Consider the following 19,270-nt stretch of genomic DNA (forward strand, 5'->3'; position numbering starts at 1 on the left):
TTCACCGCTCTCCCTACTCCACCATGCCCCTCACCCAGCCTCCCATCTTTTAGGGCAGTGAGGGGTGGGGGCAGTTCAGCAGTTTCTCACCTAAGACTTGATTGTTTATTTTGCAGATTCCGAGCAAAGCACGGGTTCAGACTCTGAGGTGCTCACTGAGCGGACTTCCTGCTCCTTTGATACTCACGCTGACCTGGGCCCTGGGGCTGCAGGCCCTGTGCCTGCTGCCATGTCTTCCATGGAAGAGATTCAGGTAGAGCTGCAATGTGCTGACCTCTGGAAGAGGTTCCATGACATTGGAACTGAGATGATCATCACCAAAGCAGGCAGGTAAGGACAGGTTCCTTTGAATGGCCAGATTCCAAGAATGGAGAACAAAAGTAGGAGCTGTTACATTTTTCTTTTCACTTACTTGTGGTACATAGCATTGGTGATGCCAAAGCAGCCTGTGCTCACAAAAACATGAAGTCAAAATGAACCTGAAATTTTGTTCATTTTATCTCTCCTTTGGAACCTTCTTCCTTCTCGAAGTTTTGGTGGTGAATAAGATCATTAAAAGTCTTCTTAAGAGCAGCAACTCTGAAGGGGAATTATTTCCAATATCGTCTCTTTTTTGTTGCTTGGGTTTCAATTGACTTCTGTTCCACATTTTGAGATGTTATGGCTTAGAAAGAAACAGCAATTCAAGGAAAAAGTTTTTACCCAGTTTCTTATTTGGGTTTTCACTCAGTACTGTGGATTTTGTGTATTCCAGTCATTTTCATCTCTGATATCATTCCCTCGTTCCCTGCACTTCAGTGAATTCAGTTCACCCAAATACCTTTTTCACAGCTCTCCTGTGACCTCATTTCATGATTTGTTCTGCAGTGTTTTAAATTCCACATCTCTGCCTTCACAAATTACCTGGATATACCCAGATATTCCCAGTACAAACATATACAGTTTGTTCTTTAGTCATATCCCTTTGTTTAGGTTAAGATCCATCATTCATTGTTTCTTTATTGGATTGCCTCAGCCTTTGCTGTTGTTCCATGTAACTCTGCTCAAGTAATTCTGGAAGAACTCAAAAACATACAAAGAAAGCTTTCTCTGCTCTGACTTTTCTTCACCTCCTCCCGATTCCTCAAGTCTGTTTCTTCCTTTTCACTTCCTTTTCCTTCCTTTGTAGTGTCCTTTCCAATTTTAATCTCAGTTTTCATTTTCTTAGTTACATTAGTTTTGTATGACTCTCTGTTCCTTTTTCCTGCTCAGATTTTAGTCATCATCTACTTCTTCTCACTCCCCAAACTGTAATCCTGTTGATTCGGAATTACTGTAGTCTACAGAGCCCTCAATCTTTGAATGTACCAATGTACTCTGTAGAATCAGCACCATGGACAGAGGTTCTTGTAGGGATTAATGGGTTTGGAAGACACAAGAATTGGCCTAAATTTAACCATAAAATTAAAACCAAACGCATCTCACTTTGTGAATATGAAAGATTAATTTTTCCCTAGGGTGTTATGACTTCACTTGATAGTCTGTGCTAAAATACTGGCAAAAAGAAAAAGCAACTTTTGGTAAGATAATTCAAATGTAGTCATAGAATTTTATTTTTTATTTATTTATTTGTTTTTTTTTAAAGATTTTGTTTATTTATTTGACAGAGAGAGACACAGTGAGAGAGGGAACACAAGCAGGGGGAGTGAGAAAGGGAGAAGCAGTTTTCCCGCAGAGTAGGGAGCCCGATGCGGGGCTCAATCCAGGGCCCTGGGATCATGACCTGTGCCAAAGGCAGACACTTAACGACTGAGCCACCCAGGCACCCCTGTCATAGAAGTTTAAAGCAGGAGGGCACTTTAGAGATTATATAGTTCCTTTTCTTTGTTTTATAGGTGATAAGTTTAAATAATTTTCCAAAGTCACACATCTCATTCATTTAGAACTTGGATATAGGTAAGAAACTGCTAGCTTCTCCACTCAAGGTCATATGAGTGTGCTAGACAAAACAGGTATTGAATTTAAAAACATCTAACCCTTTTTGTTGGAGTCATAAAGAGAAGACATTAATCTCTTGCAATGTAACACAGCCTCTGTAGATGGCTGAGAGGAACCACATTTTCTTACCTCAGATAGCAAGTGAGAGGACTTTCTCTCCATCCCTGGCAAGGTCCTCTCCAACCATTTATAAATACAAGGTTATCATAAGTCATTGTTATTAAGAAGGTAGTTACTGGTTTAAATGTAAATATATATAGATCAACGTTCCCAAGTTTTTGGAGAGAATTAGTGTGGATCAAAGTGCCTAACCTATAGTGAATGCTAGATTTAGTCGTTATGAGAAGTCCACCACTGGGTTTCATTAGCTCACCATAAGACCAAAATACAAGGCTTTCTAATTAAACTTGTGAGGCTAGAGGTAGAAAATCCGGAATGATATATCAATAGAAGCTTCTGAAGAGTCATAAAGTAGGAAAGAAGAAATGGTTGTGTATTATTCTTTGTAAATATTTAAGAATTAGCTATCATTCCTATTAAAGGTCTGTGGTTCCTCTTGTGCCTTCTCCCAAATATGATTTTGATGCCACTGACCTACTACCACAGGACATTTGCATTTTGAGTTGCTTCTGGTGAGCAGTGCAGTGTGTGACTGGAACAGAAAGCCCCTCATGTAAACAACTAGGGCACATAAGCAAGATGGCTGTCTGGGGTCAGGGTATGGTCTATGGCCATGAAATGGAGCAAAGCCAATTAGGCTGTATGTGGATCAAGCCTGTGACCTTGACCTCATTAGCACCGTGCTCTGCCCAGCTCAACTAACTGGCCCCAGATGGTTAAGCTTAATGCAGCATTTTGTGTACAAGTATCCTAGAGCACATTCAGGCAATCCAAATTCTTGAACTGAGCACTTTTTATGTCTGACTCCTAAGTGAATGACATACAAAAGAGTTTGATGTTTTTCTTCTTTCTTATGGTTAAAGAAGAACGGAGAATTTTATTCTAGACCCTTGAAACTCAATACTCTTCTGGGCTGCTCCCTCTCCTCCTCTTCAATTATGAGAGTAATTGTAAAGTGCCATATCCTGACCTCGCTTGCTTTGGCAAGTTTAACAAGCCATTGTGGTAGAAACAAGGTATTGCCCAGAGGCCACTAGAATTCATTTGGTATTTGCTCCATATTCCACAGGGTCCTCCTTCTGACACACATGTTGACAGCCTGAGAACTTGCAGAAATTTTTCTACAGTTTTATGCATTAAAAAACCCTCAGCTTTGTTGGCCTTTTGTTTGGGGACTGGTAGCCTCTTCCTTTTTACTTCTTTTTTTAGCGATTACTTTTAAATAGACTCAGTCAATCAAAAAATATTTCATTATCACCTACAATCAACTGTGATAAGCTACTTGAGTAATAAAAGCATAAGTTATTCAAGTATGTTAGGTATAAGTATTTTCAAGAATGTTATAGTCTGATAGGAAATGTATGTGTGGATACATACACATTATCTATCTGCCTATCTATCTAATCACATTAAAGATTAATAATAGAAATCAGGGTAGGTATGAGCTCTTGGAGTGTATGAGTCATCAAATAGGTCAATCTAAGTTAAGAAATGGTGCTATTTCAGCAGTGAGTCCTCAGCGTATTTTATAGTAATAATTTCAAAAGTGTAAAAAAAAGCAGCCAATTTGGGAATTAGAGGAATTGGACTTTGGTGTGTTTAGCGTTCTTGATAAGAGGATACCCACTAAGCTTTTATTCCTGCTACTTCTTCCCCTCTGATTGTTGAGCTTACTGCCTGTTCCCCTTCATAGGAGGATGTTTCCTGCCATGAGAGTGAAAATCACTGGCCTGGACCCACACCAACAGTATTACATAGCAATGGACATTGTGCCTGTGGACAATAAAAGATACAGGTAATGATGACTCTGGGGTGTGGAATTGTGGATCACCAGCATTCCAAGACAGTTCTTTAAATCATTAGATGAAGCATTTTCACAGTGCACTGTACAATGCACTATAGGGAACAAGGATGGAGGATATGCCAATAACCTGTAGCAAAGCACCATGCAGGAAGTAGTCACTCGTGGTTGGAAATCAAGACTTAGTAATGGTTTTGTCTGGAATCCTCCCTGTGTCTCTGGAGAGAGCGGGACTGTATAGTGTCTGCCAGGGTTACAAAAATCAAATGAATATTAGGTCTAAAATTAATTCAGTTAACATTGAAAGTGATTAACATATTGAATGATTTGGTTTATGAAATACTAAATGAGTTGAGATGATTTATTTTGGAGAGGTGGAGGAGAAGTGGACCAGTGCAGTATATTCAATCATATGTCTGATGGATTATCCTGTGGATGATGGAGGGGAAGAAGAGGAGAATTGGGTAAGATTTCAAGAAGAACATTTAGTAAAGGAGAGTTATTGTTTATCAATATGGGTTGTGAGCGAGTTTGTTAAGTAACTTTCCTTCAAAGTCATTACAGTCCAACACGATGTCTTTGTTTCTTGGATGGCTTACACATAGTTCTTGCCAGACACAAACTGTGGCTTAATCAATCTCTTGAGATGTCAATCAGGTCAGTGAATCATGGCTCATTTTTGAAATGTTTGAGAACTTGGCTCCAAACCTATGAAGTAGGAGGGGAGAGGTGAATGAATGGGAAAGACCAGGACTGGTATGGTAGAGTGAGAGAGCTGCCCAGGAGAGAAGTTATCTGGATGCAGGACTTAGCACAGGAGATGTTTCCAATCTGTTTTAGAGGATCTTGTGATTTGGACTGAGTGCTTCTGTTTGCTAGCATCCAGGTCCTGTGTGGTCCTTTATAAGTGAGAAGCAGGGAGGTGCCAAATCCATAGAGAACTCTCTTCAGAAGTACAGGGCAATTGGCAAAGCGGAAAACTGACCTCCTTTGCTACTAAACAACATCCCACTTCCAATGCCTTTGTGGGAAAGTATAGCGGATGATGATGATATTCAAAACTGAATTCATCAAAGAAACACTAAAACACTGACTGGGAAGACTTGGTGGTGTTTCTGGGAATGGTTGCACTGAGGCAAAAACCCTCCATTTTCAGAGAAATGCCTCAAAATTCAGATCCTCAGCAAAGAAATGGTTAATAAGTAAGAGGCTTAGAGCGTCTCTGCACATGGCTGTGTTTTATAGGACAATATGGAAGATGTTTTTAATAAGGAACCAAATCCTGAACAAGTGGCCAACGGATTATATGGTTTGCATTTGAAAGGTGAAAGGTTGCAGTAAAATACCTTTTCCATAGCTGGACACATGGGCTCAGGACGCCTGTGTGCACACAGGGGTGCAAGGCAAGGAGAGGGAAAAGAAAGAAAAAGGACTGTGAGAATGTTTTCCTTGTGAGGGCTGCAGCTTTGATCATTAACCACAACCCTTTGCTGCCCTCCCCCAACCCACCTCTTTCTCCATTTTCATCTCTATCTGATTGTCCCTGGTTCTGTACCCTACTCCTTTTCTCTGTTGTATTCTCTGTTTAATCCCTACTATTTTCCATCTTTTTATCTCTCTGTCTCTCCCGGCTCCTGTCTCCACTGGCTTTCTGGGCCTCTCTTCCCTCTCTGTGTCTGTCTCTGATTTCTCCTCTCTCCCTCTCCACCTCAGATATGTGTACCACAGCTCCAAGTGGATGGTGGCTGGCAACGCGGACTCCCCTGTGCCCCCAAGAGTTTATATACACCCTGATTCTCTAGCTTCTGGAGATACTTGGATGAGACAGGTGGTCAGTTTCGACAAACTCAAGCTGACCAACAATGAGTTGGATGATCAAGGACATGTGAGTCAAAGAATCCCATCCATCTCCCTCTTCCTCCCTTTTGGCTTTAGAGCTGATTAGCCCTAGGCTTTTTCAAACAGGTGAAATAAGAAGCTCTATGCCATTTGGAGTCATTTTAAGTAAGTAGGCATACAAGTTCCTTTTTTTCTTCCCATTAGATTTCATTTATTACAAATCTAACATTTAACAAACGTCTGCTGTGCATCAGATTGTGTTTATCAGACAAGTGTTCTCATGTTCCAGGAACCCACAGTCTAGTCAGGGGATAGTTTGGAGACAGAAACACAGGACAAGTTTAAAAATGGTGAAAGAAATCACAAAAGTCAGTGGAATAACTCACAGGGCAATAAACTCAGAGAAACAATTAAGTGACAGTTTGGGCTGATTTGTTGAGAAATTCATGCATTTTAAAGAGAAGACTAGGGCGCCTGGGTGGCTCAGTTGGTTAAGCGACTGCCTTCGGCTCAGGTCATGATCCCGGAGTCCTGGGATCGAGTCCCACATCGGGCTCCCGGCTCAGCGGGGAGCCTGCTTCTCCGTCTGACCCGAAGACTAGGTTTTAAGACTTTCCAGGTATAATTAGAGCACTTGATGTTATTAATTTATCCTTAGTGGCAAGACATACATGGAACTTTCACTGAATGCGAGGGTCCAGATTGAGTGCTATAGGAAGATTGAAGAACTAAAGCCATGGCTCTTATCTTTAAGGAAATGACGTCTTTTGAAGGAAGGGAGAACGCACATATACATTCACTCTCATAGTGAGTTGTCATAAATTTGGTAACAAAGTGCAAATGACAGCTTATAGAATTTATTTATTTATTTTTAAAGATTTTATTTATTTGAGAGAGAATGAGATAGAGAGAGAGAGCATGAGAGGGGGGAGGGTCAGAGGGAGAAGCAGACTCCCTGCTGAGCAGGGAGCCCGATGTGGGACTCGATCCCGGGACTCCAGGATTGTGACCTGAGCCGAAGGCAGCCGCTTAACCAACTGAGCCACCCAGGCGCCCCCAGCTTATAGAATTTAAAGACAGCATGAGCGCATGATGAAACTTTGAAGCAGGAAGGAGCAACTGTCCCATAGCAGAGGTTCTGAGACATTTTAGCGGAGTGTTGTTTTCTGGTGTTGGGACAGTTGTTCAGTATTGTCCAGTATTGTCTAGTTAAGGCAAGCATACTGCATCCACCACCCATGATTGGGACACTCTGCTGTATGGGTCCATGTAATGCTATCCGGTCACTTAGTCCTTCCTGCCATGGGCAAGTACACTGGCTTCCAGTTTCTTTTACATCTCCCCCCACCCAACCCCCATCTGTGTTCTTCCTATGATGCTTCTATCCTGTGGTTATATTTGCATGAGAGCTTGAAACGATGTAAGGACCTTTGAGCCACTCTGGCATAATGTGGCCCCTTCTCATTTCAGATCATTCTGCACTCTATGCACAAATACCAGCCTCGAGTTCATGTGATCCGCAAGGATTTCAGCAGTGACCTTTCGCCCACCAAACCTGTCCCTGTTGGGGATGGAGTGAAGACATTCAACTTCCCTGAGACCGTGTTTACCACAGTCACAGCCTACCAGAACCAGCAGGTAAGAGGCTGCCTTTGAGAGTCTCCTGCTGTATCTGCTGTTCAAGGAGCTTATTCATGCCTTTGGTAAGGAATACTTAATCCTTCTACACGACACTGAAGAACTGGAATAAGAGATGCCAGGCTTGCTGTGCAAACACCATGTTGGTGATGACAAGGCCATGATGCCTAGTAGCAGCTGGTATAATCTAGATTTAGATCAAAGACAAAATCTTTGACCAGGAGGACCGAATCTCCTAGGTCATTTTCATGTCTCTCTGTACTTGTACCCGTGTTCATGGTCTCTCCTGCATCTTGGCAAATGTTCCTCATCATTTGCAATTCCTTTGCAAGTACTAAGGTTTGATTCATTCTTTCCCTCTTCTCTGCAATTTTCCGTGTATCCCTGCAGCAACTACATCAAAGTCATAAAGCCTCTCAAACCCCGTTGGAGACCCACTGCTTCCATTTACACTATCAGACTAAATTTACCTCTGTGTGATCACCAGCCACACCCTAACATCTGTGTTTTTATGTCAGCAATATGTTCATTCATTTCATAAATGTTTGAGATCTTGAGAACTTACAATAGTCCAAGCTTAGTAGAGAAATCGAGCAGATTAGGACTTATTTCTCCATAAGCAAAGAAGAGTTTTAGGTGAGTGAAAGAAATAATTTAATGACAGAGATGTGGACAGGGTGTTCTTGCATTTGGGGAATGAGGGAAATTTTCCTGGAGGAGCTAATACTTTCTCTGATGATGAGACACACATAAGAATTGGCCAGATTGGGGCGCCTGGGTGGCTCAGTCAGTTAAGCATCTGCCTTCGGCTCAGGTCGTGATCTCGGGGTCCTGGGATCGAGCCCCACGTTGGGCTCCCTGCTCAGTGGGGAGTCTGCTTCTTCCTCTGACCACCTCTGCTTGTGTGCTCATGCTCTCTCTCTCTCTCAAAAAATAAAGTCTTAAAAAAAAAAACTGGTCAGACTAATGGGGGAAGTATGGCATGGGAGTGGTGTATGGGAAGAGGGAGAGAGACGCCAAGTCTGGAACTGTGGGCATTCTAGACAATGTTCTTTTTTTTGAGGAGGGTGAGTAGATGGATTTATAAGTGATCTCACTTTGTGCAATTCCCTGAAAATTGCATATGAGTCTCATTTTTTTGCAAATTAGACTGTATTTCATCTTTTGACAATTTGTTTAATTAATAGGATCCTGAAGTGAATTCTTTTCTGAAAATAAGAGTTTCTCCTTGTTTATTTTGCTTTAAAGTCTGTGTACTTTTATTTTAGACCTGCTTGGAGCAAAATGAACTTATACCACAATACTCAATACCTTTTGTGTTGGATGCTATGCTTAGTGCTCTGACAAAGAAATAGAGGAAAAATTCTCATTTATTAAGTATTTATTGAGTGCTTACTATGTGCCAGGCAAGTGGAGGTGAGTGATATAATCTTTGGTTCATATAGAAAGAGTATTTTGGTCTTTCATAGTACATTTGTCTAAGACTCCTTAGATGTTCTTTGCCTCCAGAGGAATTTGATATACAACAACCCTTTAGTCTGGTAGACAAGTACTATACACTTGTTGGGCTTTCTCAGCAGCTGTAAAGCATTCCCAACTTTAGATTTTCCTTGTGGTTGCCACATTTGATCTAAAGTAGAGGAAGCGTTTTAGTTTGCTTTGGGTGTTATTAAAAAACTATTGAACCCTTTCAAACTCCTTAGGTAGTAAAATAACAGAAGCCATGGAGGGTCCTTACAGGAATCTTTAATAATCAAGATTTTTCAAGCTCTGAAACAAGATAGTGCAGCAATATAGCCAATGCCCTTTGGAGTGATTGGAACCTTGGGGTTAATTGTGGTTCAGGAGAGGAGGGGAGCACAAGTCTAAGTTCTTTGAATAACTGACGGGACTTTTTCCCAAGATAGCCAGCCACCATTTTAATCATTAGTTTCTCATGAAGGCAGAGATGTGGCAACAAATATTACAACTTTAGAATTTAGCTTGTGGGGCAAACTAGAACACTGGTGAATGAATATTCTGCTGCCTCACCACGATCAGTTATAGAGGCCATGAGGGTCAGTACTGTCACCCAAGCTGAAATGAAAAAGCCACAACTCACTGTGACATTGTCAATGAAAGAAGACCAAACATGGCTGCCTGAAATCCCTCTCACTTCTTCTACCTTCTCTCACAGCATTCCTGTGTCTGAGGACATTCTACTCATGAATATTTTGTCTTCATCTGGACTGAGGTGGGGGCAGTGGTAGTTTGTTGGGGGTGGGGCACCATGATTAAGTTCATGGGATTTGATAGCAGCCATACCTGGTTTGATTTCTGACCTTTCCACGGATGGATTGTATGACCTTGAGCAAGTTTCTTAACTCCCTTCATCAGTATTTCCTGGCCTGAAAATGTCCTGGCCTCATCAAGTTAGTGATGAGGACTAGATGAGGGAACACCCATAAAGTCACCAGTAGAAGCCTACATTGGTCAATGGCTGGGTCTGCACAGGCATGAAGGGGAGTGGGGAGTAGAGGCAATTATACAGAATAAATTGCTTATTAAGGAGAAAGTGGATCGTTGGGAATTAGAGGACCTGCATTGGCTCTTGAAGGTGTTATAACCAATAGGTAACCAGTTTGATCTTTCTGTTCTCATGTCATGTTGGTGAACTCATGATGTGCTGACATTCAAAATAGATGAGTCACGCATACTCACTTCTGCCGGGTTTGAAATCAAGATAACAGCTTTTGCCCGTTTAACAAGGCTTCATTCCCCAGATACATCAACAAGCACAATTATTTAACATTCCCTTTGGCTGTGTAGTTATGATTTCATATAACACAGTGTCTTCTAGTAAAGCAAACTAACCTCGGGTCTTTCCCCCAGGAATCTGGAGGTCTGCATCCTGTTACCTAGCAATCATTTTCAGACTTGTCTCAGAGATGCCGGGTAGCATAAACCATTCTCTTCTGTGAGCTAGATCACCTACTACTGTGTTTTTATTTCCCTCAACTGTCTTGAATGAGAAAGATTACTATTTTATGACAAAATTATTTACTTCATGTATTTCTTTTTAAAGGAATGGCTAGGAGGCATGAGAGAGTAAAGAGGAAAAGTCAATGGAGGGGGGGAAATCCTCATTGTTCTCAGGAACACAATGAAGGAAGGACAGTATGAGGAATGGAATTGAAGTGAAATGTTATCCAGTCTTCCTAATAAGGAAAGGCAGTGGACTTGTAGTTTGGAGACCTGGGTTTTCATCCTAAATGAACTACTAGCTACCTGTGTCACTCTGAGCAAGGTATTTTCTTTTGGGGTTTTGATTTCTTCTTCAAGAAAATGACCAGTTGGCCTCTGTTTTCGAAGTTCTCTATTAGCTCTGAAATCATAATTTCTCCCTCTTTTTTTTCTGCATGTTTTTAATTGAGGGTAGGGAACAATTTATTGTTTTCAAGCAGAGGCAGTCAACACACACAAATATTGAAAATTATTCGAGGGCACCTGGGTGGCTCAGATGGTTAAGTGTCTGCCTTTGCCTCAGGTCCTGGGGACCTGGGATCGAGTCCCGCATCGGGCTCCCTGCTCCTTGGGAGCCTGCTTCTCCCTCTGCTTCTCTCTCTCTCTCTCTCTGTCTCTCATGAATAAATAAACAAAATCTTTTTTAAAAAAAGAAAATTATTCGAATGTTCATGTGTGTCAACCCTTTTTTAACCCCCACAACAGGTGAGACCAATAGAGTTGTAGCAAGTCTGCACTTGAAAGGTGGGGAAGGTGTTTTGTTGCTCGTAAACAAAATATTCCAAGCTATACTATTCCTTTGTCACCCCTGCCAGTCCTCTCCATTGTTAAAGCCTGTATTTCCTGTTGGCTTCCATCTTGCCACTGAGGCTGGCTGGACACCTGACTCTCCACACATCCAATCTGCCACTAAACTCTGTGGCTTCTACTGATGGAATATTTTCTTCTTTCTCATCTTACTGCTTCTACCCTTGTTCTGGACCTGCCCTCCTTCCACCTTAGGCTGTTGTGACAGCTTCCAGCCCAGTCACGGGGACTGCATGGTTAATGTCTCATGAGCCATCACGTATATTCACTGAGGGATGGGTTTTCCTAGAACATAGCTCAGATCGCATCATTTCTCTGTCAAAAACTGTTGACTCCTCAGTGCCAGAAGGGAGTATATATAGTCCAAGATCCCAAGTCTTTCCATTAAGGTCCTCTGTAGCTAGTTACCAGCTACATTTCTAGACTCATTTCCTGCTAATCATCATCATGCATCCACAGGAGTTCAGCAGTCTAGTCGGGGTTTTACTGCTGCTTGCACTTGGTAGCACTTTGCTTTTGCTTGTGCTGTTGTCTTTCCAGGAATGACCTTTCTGTTCATCTTTATCTGTCTAGCTTCCTTCTACTCTTCGAGTTCAGTACAAATGCAAACCTTCCCGACATTTTCCCCTACAACGTTCCTTACATTTTTCAGCTGCGAATGAGCTTTCCCTCATCGAACTGTTGTGCGCCGTACCTCTCTCATGACCCTGTCACATTCTAAGCTGTGCGCATGACCAATCTTCCTCTCAATATTTTGAGCTTTTTGAGAAACAAACATTGTGCCTCTACAAAACCCAGTGTAGAAAACAGCAGATCGGGAATTAGGGGACTCAGGTTCTAGACCCAACTCTGCAGCTGACAGACTCTACTGCTTCCGACAAATCGCTTCACCTCCGAATCCTCATTTGTAAATTGGTGGTTTGCTTCTCAGCTACCAGTCTATGGAGACATTTTTTATAGTCCACTGAAAGATGAGAAAAATAAAGGCAGGATAGGGGCAGTTTATACCTGTAAACATTCATTTAAATAGGCTGTATTTTATTTTGTCCTTTTAACCTTTTTTGATACTAAAATGTCATTTTTTAAAAGATTTTATTTATTTATTTGACAGAGAGAGACAGCGAGAGCAGGAACACAAGCAGGGGGCGGTGGGAGAGGGAGAAGCAGGCTTCCTGCTGAGCAGGGAGCCCGATGTGGGACTTGATCCCAGGACCCTGGGATCATGACCTGAGCCGAAGGCAGACGCTTAATGACTGAGCCACCCAGGCGCCCCTAAAATGTCATTTAATTTATGAAATAATGATGGCAGGAGATTGTGGATTGGTGTAATTCTTTTCGCTTGACAGAATAAATATGGAATACCAATGTTGACCCCTTAAATGTTGGAGGGAGGGAATTAGAATTGTCCTGAAGCCCAGAAACCACTAATTAAGAATAAGGACCCTTCCATCTGTGTAATTCTAAGGCATTTGTGTCTGTCCCATGGTGCACAACACTGAATATGTGCTTGAAAAAGGACTGAATGAATAATTAGCCAACACACCTCCACTACCAGTTTCCTTACATAGCTGTGGTCCTCTTTTTTGGGTATAAGTAGTCATGAAATGTGAAGAAAGAGTTTCTATTTTCATGAAATATTTTATGCTTTCCTTTCCCCCCTTCCCATTCCTTCCTCCCACCCTTGCTGACTGACCCATAGACTCCCAGGACTGCTAGCATACTGAAGTTATTATTACTATTATTTGCTCTTGGAGTGCCAACTTGGCAGGCCTAAGGCAGAGAGGAAGGTACACCATGCCCAGAATCTCATCGTGGAGAATAAAGTGGTAGAAGTGGGAATAAAGGTGACTCTACACTGAATGCTTTTTCTTGGAAGAAGCTGACGCCAACATGTCCTCATGGAATTAGCAGGAAATTTCCGTTGCAGCGTTTTTGTCTTCTCTAAGGGGAAAAGACGGCTAAACCTTGATTTTTTTTTTTCCCCAAAGAGGAAACTAGATTTCAAAAAGACACAGCCCTGTTCTCCTCAGGTAACACAGTCTTATTTCTTGATGAGAATTGGCTACATGAACCAGATAGGAAGTCTGGAACCACAGCCAGGTTTGCGTAAGCAAATCCAATAGGAGTTCTGAGCCACTCATTATATCCTAAACTATCGAGCCCGTTGTGCTCTAACTTTTCAATCAAATCAGTGCAGAAGTTTTTTATTTTTTATTTTTCATATGGGCTGAGTTTTTTTTTTCCTTCCCTGATGAACATCTTTCAAAGCAATATGGTAGAAAAAAAAAAGAATAACTAAGAGAGTGTTAATAAGGGAAGGCCTTTTCAGCCTTGGTATTGTAAAATCATACTCAGGATATTGAAGTTTCATTTTCTTTGTAGGTTGTGCGATTTATGTCTGCGCCATGCACTGTGAGGTGTACCTCATTTATTAACTGCCTGGATGTTTCTAGGCAAAAAGTCAGTGAAAATGATTAAAACCAAAGGTGGCAAGCCAGCAACCACCTCTTCCTGTGCTACAGTCTTCGATGACGCAGACTGTAAAATCGGGGTAATGGAAATTAAATCGGGGAAGAAAAATGCTTCCCCAACTTCTGACTTTCCATGTCTCCTCATTATCACTGGAGCAGGTTTGAACATGACTGCTGCAGAATAGTTTTAGCTGCGCAGACAGTTACTAATAGACCTCGTTCTTCCGGGGAGGACATTTGAGACTTCTGTCTGTGGTGCTCCAGTGAAAGCAGATAGGATCGAGGGAGTTGTCTGGTCTGTATTCTCTAAGGCTCGTATTGGCTTTGGGGCTGGAAATCCTTCTTTCCCACATTATTCATTCATGCGCTCACTCACTCACTCATTCACTCACTGAACAAATATTCATTGAGCCCAAAGAGCATGTCATGTTAGGTTCTTAATAAAATGGTGTAGAAAATAGGCATGGTTCTTAACTGAAAGCATCCTATTTTGGATGGATGATCAAGGACCATCTCTCTCAGGAGGTAACGTTTACACTGAGACTTAGGACGAGGCATCAGCTATGTGAAGAGCACAGAAAAGAACATTTTTTTTTGACTGGAGGTAGAGTGAGTGTGAGGGGCCTGAGCAGGGAAAGAGCTTGACACACTCCAGCACTGAGAGCAGCTGAGTTTGGCGGGAGCCTGTGGCCCAGGTGTAGCGGAGTGTGGGTGGGGATGGAGTGCTAGGCAGGGGCCCTGCAAGGCCAGCCAAGGAGTTTGGGTTGAGTTTTGAGTAGAGTGGTAGCCACTGATGAGAATGACATGGTCCATATATCTGTTAACAAAGATCACTTTGGTTGCTGTGTAGAGAAGAGACCAGACAGGGACAAGGGTGGAAGAATAAAGATTAGTCCCGAGGTTATATAGAGTAATTTAATGCAAAGATGACTGTGTTCTGGTTGAAGGTGGGGAGATGGACACTAACAGCCATATTTGGGTCTAACTGATAAACGTGGCTGTGGAGTAGGGTTGAAAATTAACTATTCAAATGAGTCTCCCACACTACTCCAGATGGCCTCTAGATGTGTGGTGTGTGTGCAGGGCAGAGGCAGCGGGGGTTATGAGTCCTCATGCGGTTGCTTGTGGGTCCCTGTGCTGGGGGCCTCACTGGCCTCTGCTGGTGACCGTCATGACTAGTCTGGGCCTTGGGTCCCTTGTGTGGACATGCTGTACTGATAGAAGACTGCTGAGCTTGTGCTGTCATGTTTTTGCTTCAGTTGGACCTCCTGGGCCTCCCTGGTTGGCTCAGCCTCACCTCAGGGCTCATCTGGGTCCTCCACTGGGCTCCTGCCTAGGCTGTGGCACCTCTGTGTTAGGGTCACCCTCCCTTCCCTGTCATGGCATGTGAGAACCTCTAAGTCCCTGACTCGCCATGGAAAGGGCGATAGGAGGCGTGGAGATGCTGACTTGTCCTCTTACTTTGATGCAGCCTGCCCTGTGTGTGTGTGTGTGTGTGTGTGTGTGTGTGTGTGTGTGTGTAGGTTGCCCTGCCAGTTTTCCTCTGAAGCTCCCCACCCGCACCCCTGGATTTTGGTTTGAGTAGGGAGCTAAGACACGTGTAAGTCCACCTGCTTGCTTCTCTTTCGTCTGTTTCCTCTTTTTTCATACTCCCCTGAGGTGGGAGCGGAAGATCTCTTACTTCTTTCCCTCTCTGATAAGAATTCACCTGATGTCACATCCTTGTCTTCCACAGGACAGCAGGCTTTGTGGCCCAGCTGTCATTTGCAACCCCTTTCTATGCTATATGAGATACTTGAAGGGGCGGATGCCAGCAGGCTGGCTCTTCATATGGGAACCACGGGACTATGGATTATTGAGGTTGAGAAAACATTGGTTTATTCCTCCAAATTATTGTCCTTGTTACCCTGAGGATTAGTAGACATCGCCAAAGTTGTCAGCACGAGCATCAACTGGGCTCATAGTTCGGTTTATATTGCTGAAGAAGTTGCTCTCTTCTGCCTAGAGGGTATGTAGTTGCCTAAGCAGGGCAATAAAGTATTCTGTGATAGGGCCTCAGGGCAGCCTCTCATGCTGTCTCTTGCTGCCTGTCTTCCCATACCCTGTGCTCTGGCCAAATTGGGCTTCTTGGTGCTTCTCGTGTGCGCTTCATTCCTTCATGCTTTTCTACTTCAGGGCTCTGACTTCCGTAGTCCATGTCTTATGCAATGCTTCCCGGGTTCCTTTCTCCTCTTTTTGCACTTTTCATTAAAGTCCTACACATCCTTCGAGGCCCGGCTCATGTGCTGTGTCTGAGGTTTCACCTTCAACTTGGGACTCTCGCTATTCCCTCTGAGGCTCTCATTTGCCTTCATGGCAAACCTTACCAATTCCCGTGTTGTGTTAGTGTGTATGTGTTAGTGTATATGTCTGCTTTTTTCTTCTAGATTATAAGCTTCTGGGGAGGGAGGCACCAGACAGTACACAGCCATATATGGACTGTGTATCACTGTCACCTCTGCCTCCTGTCACCTTGCCTTGCACACAAAGGTACTTGATAAATAATGAGTACGCAACCACACTACATAAAGCTCTCTAAATCTCACATTAAAAGCTTCCAAACAAGTAGAGAGGTGCTGTTTTTCCTAACATTTGGTGGCACTTTTCTATTCAATCTCCATGCAGACTTCTTGGCCTGAGATAGAATGAGCTGTGGGAAGCAGCTTTTCAACCTTTTCTCCCAGGCCCATGAAATAGAATGTCATTTTATTTACAGGAGTCTGTGGAGGCCCCCTAAACATGGCAGCGCAATCATATATCAGAAACCCCTATCATAAATGAGCCGGGTAGGATAAGCCAACTTGAAAGAGAAAATAAAATATTATAACCCCAACTTGAAAAGAAAATATGGTGTGCGGTTTATTGCTGTGGATTACGAAGGAAGAAAGAATGGATTTTAAGTCAAAAACAGAAAAGCAGTGACAGTCTTTAAACTCAATACAGTATTCACAGGGCAGACACTCGACTTTAGAGAGCCAAAGCTTCAGGCTCCTGCTCTGGTCTATAAAAATAGATGTAAAATTGCTTTTGCTACATTATTAGTGCTGCATTATTAGTATGCCATTCTCAAGGCAAGGAATGTTTTAGGGAAAAAAATTAACTTTGGTACTTTCAAGTCAGAGTCTGTTGGTCAGAATCTCACATTGCATTTTAAAGACGTTTAAAGATTGCAGCTTTGGGAAATTCCACTCTGACAAAGTAAGATGGAAGAGGGACTTGGAAAAGATTTGCAACATAAGAAAATCTTTAGCCATCCTGGTAATAAGTTCTGCAACAATCAGAAATGGGAAGGTGGTCTTCAATGAGATTCCTTTCTTTCTACAAACACCTTCCATTGAAAGCGCCTTGCCTCCTTTCCTGGGCTCCCTCGCCCCCACCCCAAAGTCTCTGTTGCCTGAAGATAGTGAGTCACTGACATCTGGTTTAGACACAAAAATATCAAAAATACCTCCCATGACCAAGGCTGAAAGTGGAAACGTAAGAACACATGTGGAATTTGTTGGTCAGGCTTGGTCTAGTCTGGGGGCACGGGGGTGGTGTGTACAATCCTCGCTGAGTTCGAAGGGGCTAAGGTAAGATGTGATAGAGAGGGGCTTATGCTCTGAGTGGAGGTTGAACCAGATGGCTCCTGAGGACCCATCCAACCTGGGTCACACAGTCATTCATGTCTTCTGATTTGCTTGTGAGCCTTGGGGACTGGATGTAGCCTGTCCCATCGGGTTCCCCCGTTTATAGATTTTCCTTTGGATGCAACCTTGACAAAAGTGTAGCTACTTTTTATGTCTTTTACAAGACCATTTTAGGTCATTAAACGAACCATCTCAAGGGGCAGGGAAGGGACAACTAAAGTGAAATGGCAAGTGCAGTCAATTATATGGACCTTTCAGCCTGAGGCAGATTGTCTGGGGGTCCAATTCCATTGGATTGGATTGACTGAATCCATTTGTTCATCATTCACTCACTTGCTCGCTCACTCATTCACTCAACAAATGCTTTTCAAGTTCTTCCTGTGTGTCATGTACCACGGACTTGACCATTGCCCAGTTTTCTATTTCCATGCCTTTGTGTGTCTAGGCAAGTGATTTATCACCTTTTCTGGGGCAAGAAAGGTGAGCAGAAGAGAGTTTATAGTCACATACTGGGAAGACCTCAGTTTTTAAGGAGAAGTGGGTCAGGTGGGTCAGACATCTGGGTGCCAGGCCCATGTCCTATATCAACTTCCATTTAAATCTCAGACTTAAAGGAAACTAAATAAAAGCAACAGCTGTTACCAACAGAGTGATTTCTGTTAATTTTCCAGGAGAAACCAAAAAAAGAAATCAGTTAATAAAAATAGAATTTATGTTCTTTGTTTGTTTCCAGATCACCAGATTAAAAATTGATCGAAACCCTTTTGCTAAAGGATTCAGAGATTCTGGAAGAAACAGGTAAGGATAATTGGGAAAGACACCGACATTTCTTTTCTTCATGACATTATTCCCACCCACCCTCCCCACACCCCATTGGTGGCTTTTGGCTCCTGCTTTTTGGGGAAAACTTGAATACTATGCCTCTGTGCTGACTCAGGCAAAGAGAGATGGATAGCTGATCTGAGAATCAAAAAGCTGTCCTCAAAAAGTTGAGTTTTCCAATTTTTGTTAACACTCTGTACAGATCCCTCCTGGTGTTTTTCTCCCTACACCATACTTGATAATCCAGTCATTTAAACCAAATTTTATGGTGATTTATTATCATCAAAAGATTGCTCCTTTTTCTGCTAAGTACTCTAGGTGGCTATAGCACCTACAGTGGCACCTCATTTACTTTGTATTATCAACCAAGGAATTGTGGACAAATAAAAATTATCAGAAAATTATCACCTTTAAGATTAGCTAAAAACTGTTAAAAATTAGCCATTTTTCTTTTAAGAAATATTCCCAAAATATATTAGATGTTGCATGCCTTAGTAAAGACAGTTTCTAGAACATGACCTTTCTTGATGCCCCAGCATCATCATTAGGATTAGGTTATCATGTAGGGAAACTCTTAAGAGCTGCTGACATTTGCAGGACTATTTGCTCTTGTTGTAAGTGGTCTTAGTGGCTGTGGCATTTTTCTGGTTAATTCTGCTTCTCTCTAAATCCTTTCTTTCCCACCCTTCCTATATAAAATTAAAATCTGTTATCCAGAGAGCTAGGGGAGAACTGAAGTTGCTAGGGAACACAGATCTATCTAAGGTTATTCAGTCAGAAAAGCTCACTTTATATAAACCATACTGAAACCACAAATGTGACACGTGTGTCTTGTAAAGTGTGTAGGCTTTGCAATAACCATTTATGTAATGTTCAGACATTTTCCTCATTTGGGGGCATTTCTTTACATCTGAATGACACAGACCGTCAGGAGTTACCTTTGCTATTTTCTCTGCAAGAGTTTTCAGATAAACTATCTAGTATTATATTTAGGATCACTTCATGAACTATATAATAGCATTCTACCGGAACCAGATTTCTGCTAAAAATCATCTGTGGTGATCATTTCCTTTACAAAATTATTTATGGAAGCACTTCTTTTTTTTTTAAAAAAAGATTTATTT

At 42.3% G+C, this 19,270-nt stretch overlaps 1 protein-coding gene across 1 annotated transcript in view; it reads left to right on the plus strand.

Moving 5' to 3' along the window:
- The window catches only part of TBX15 (T-box transcription factor 15), a 99,478-nt gene that overhangs the window by 55,300 nt on the left and 24,908 nt on the right, over positions 1-19,270 (plus strand). Inside the window, exons 2-6 of the mRNA XM_028102178.2 lie at positions 117-330; positions 3,791-3,892; positions 5,612-5,783; positions 7,208-7,375; positions 18,058-18,122. Coding sequence (XP_027957979.1) covers positions 117-330; positions 3,791-3,892; positions 5,612-5,783; positions 7,208-7,375; positions 18,058-18,122 — 721 coding nt within the window. The remainder of the gene's footprint in view (positions 1-116; positions 331-3,790; positions 3,893-5,611; positions 5,784-7,207; positions 7,376-18,057; positions 18,123-19,270) is intronic.

Source organism: Eumetopias jubatus, unplaced genomic scaffold, assembly GCF_037043125.1.
Source record: "Eumetopias jubatus isolate StellerSeaLion01/CBP00866 unplaced genomic scaffold, mEumJub1_p1.0 scaffold_4, whole genome shotgun sequence".
NCBI classification, from domain to species: domain Eukaryota; kingdom Metazoa; phylum Chordata; class Mammalia; order Carnivora; family Otariidae; genus Eumetopias; species Eumetopias jubatus.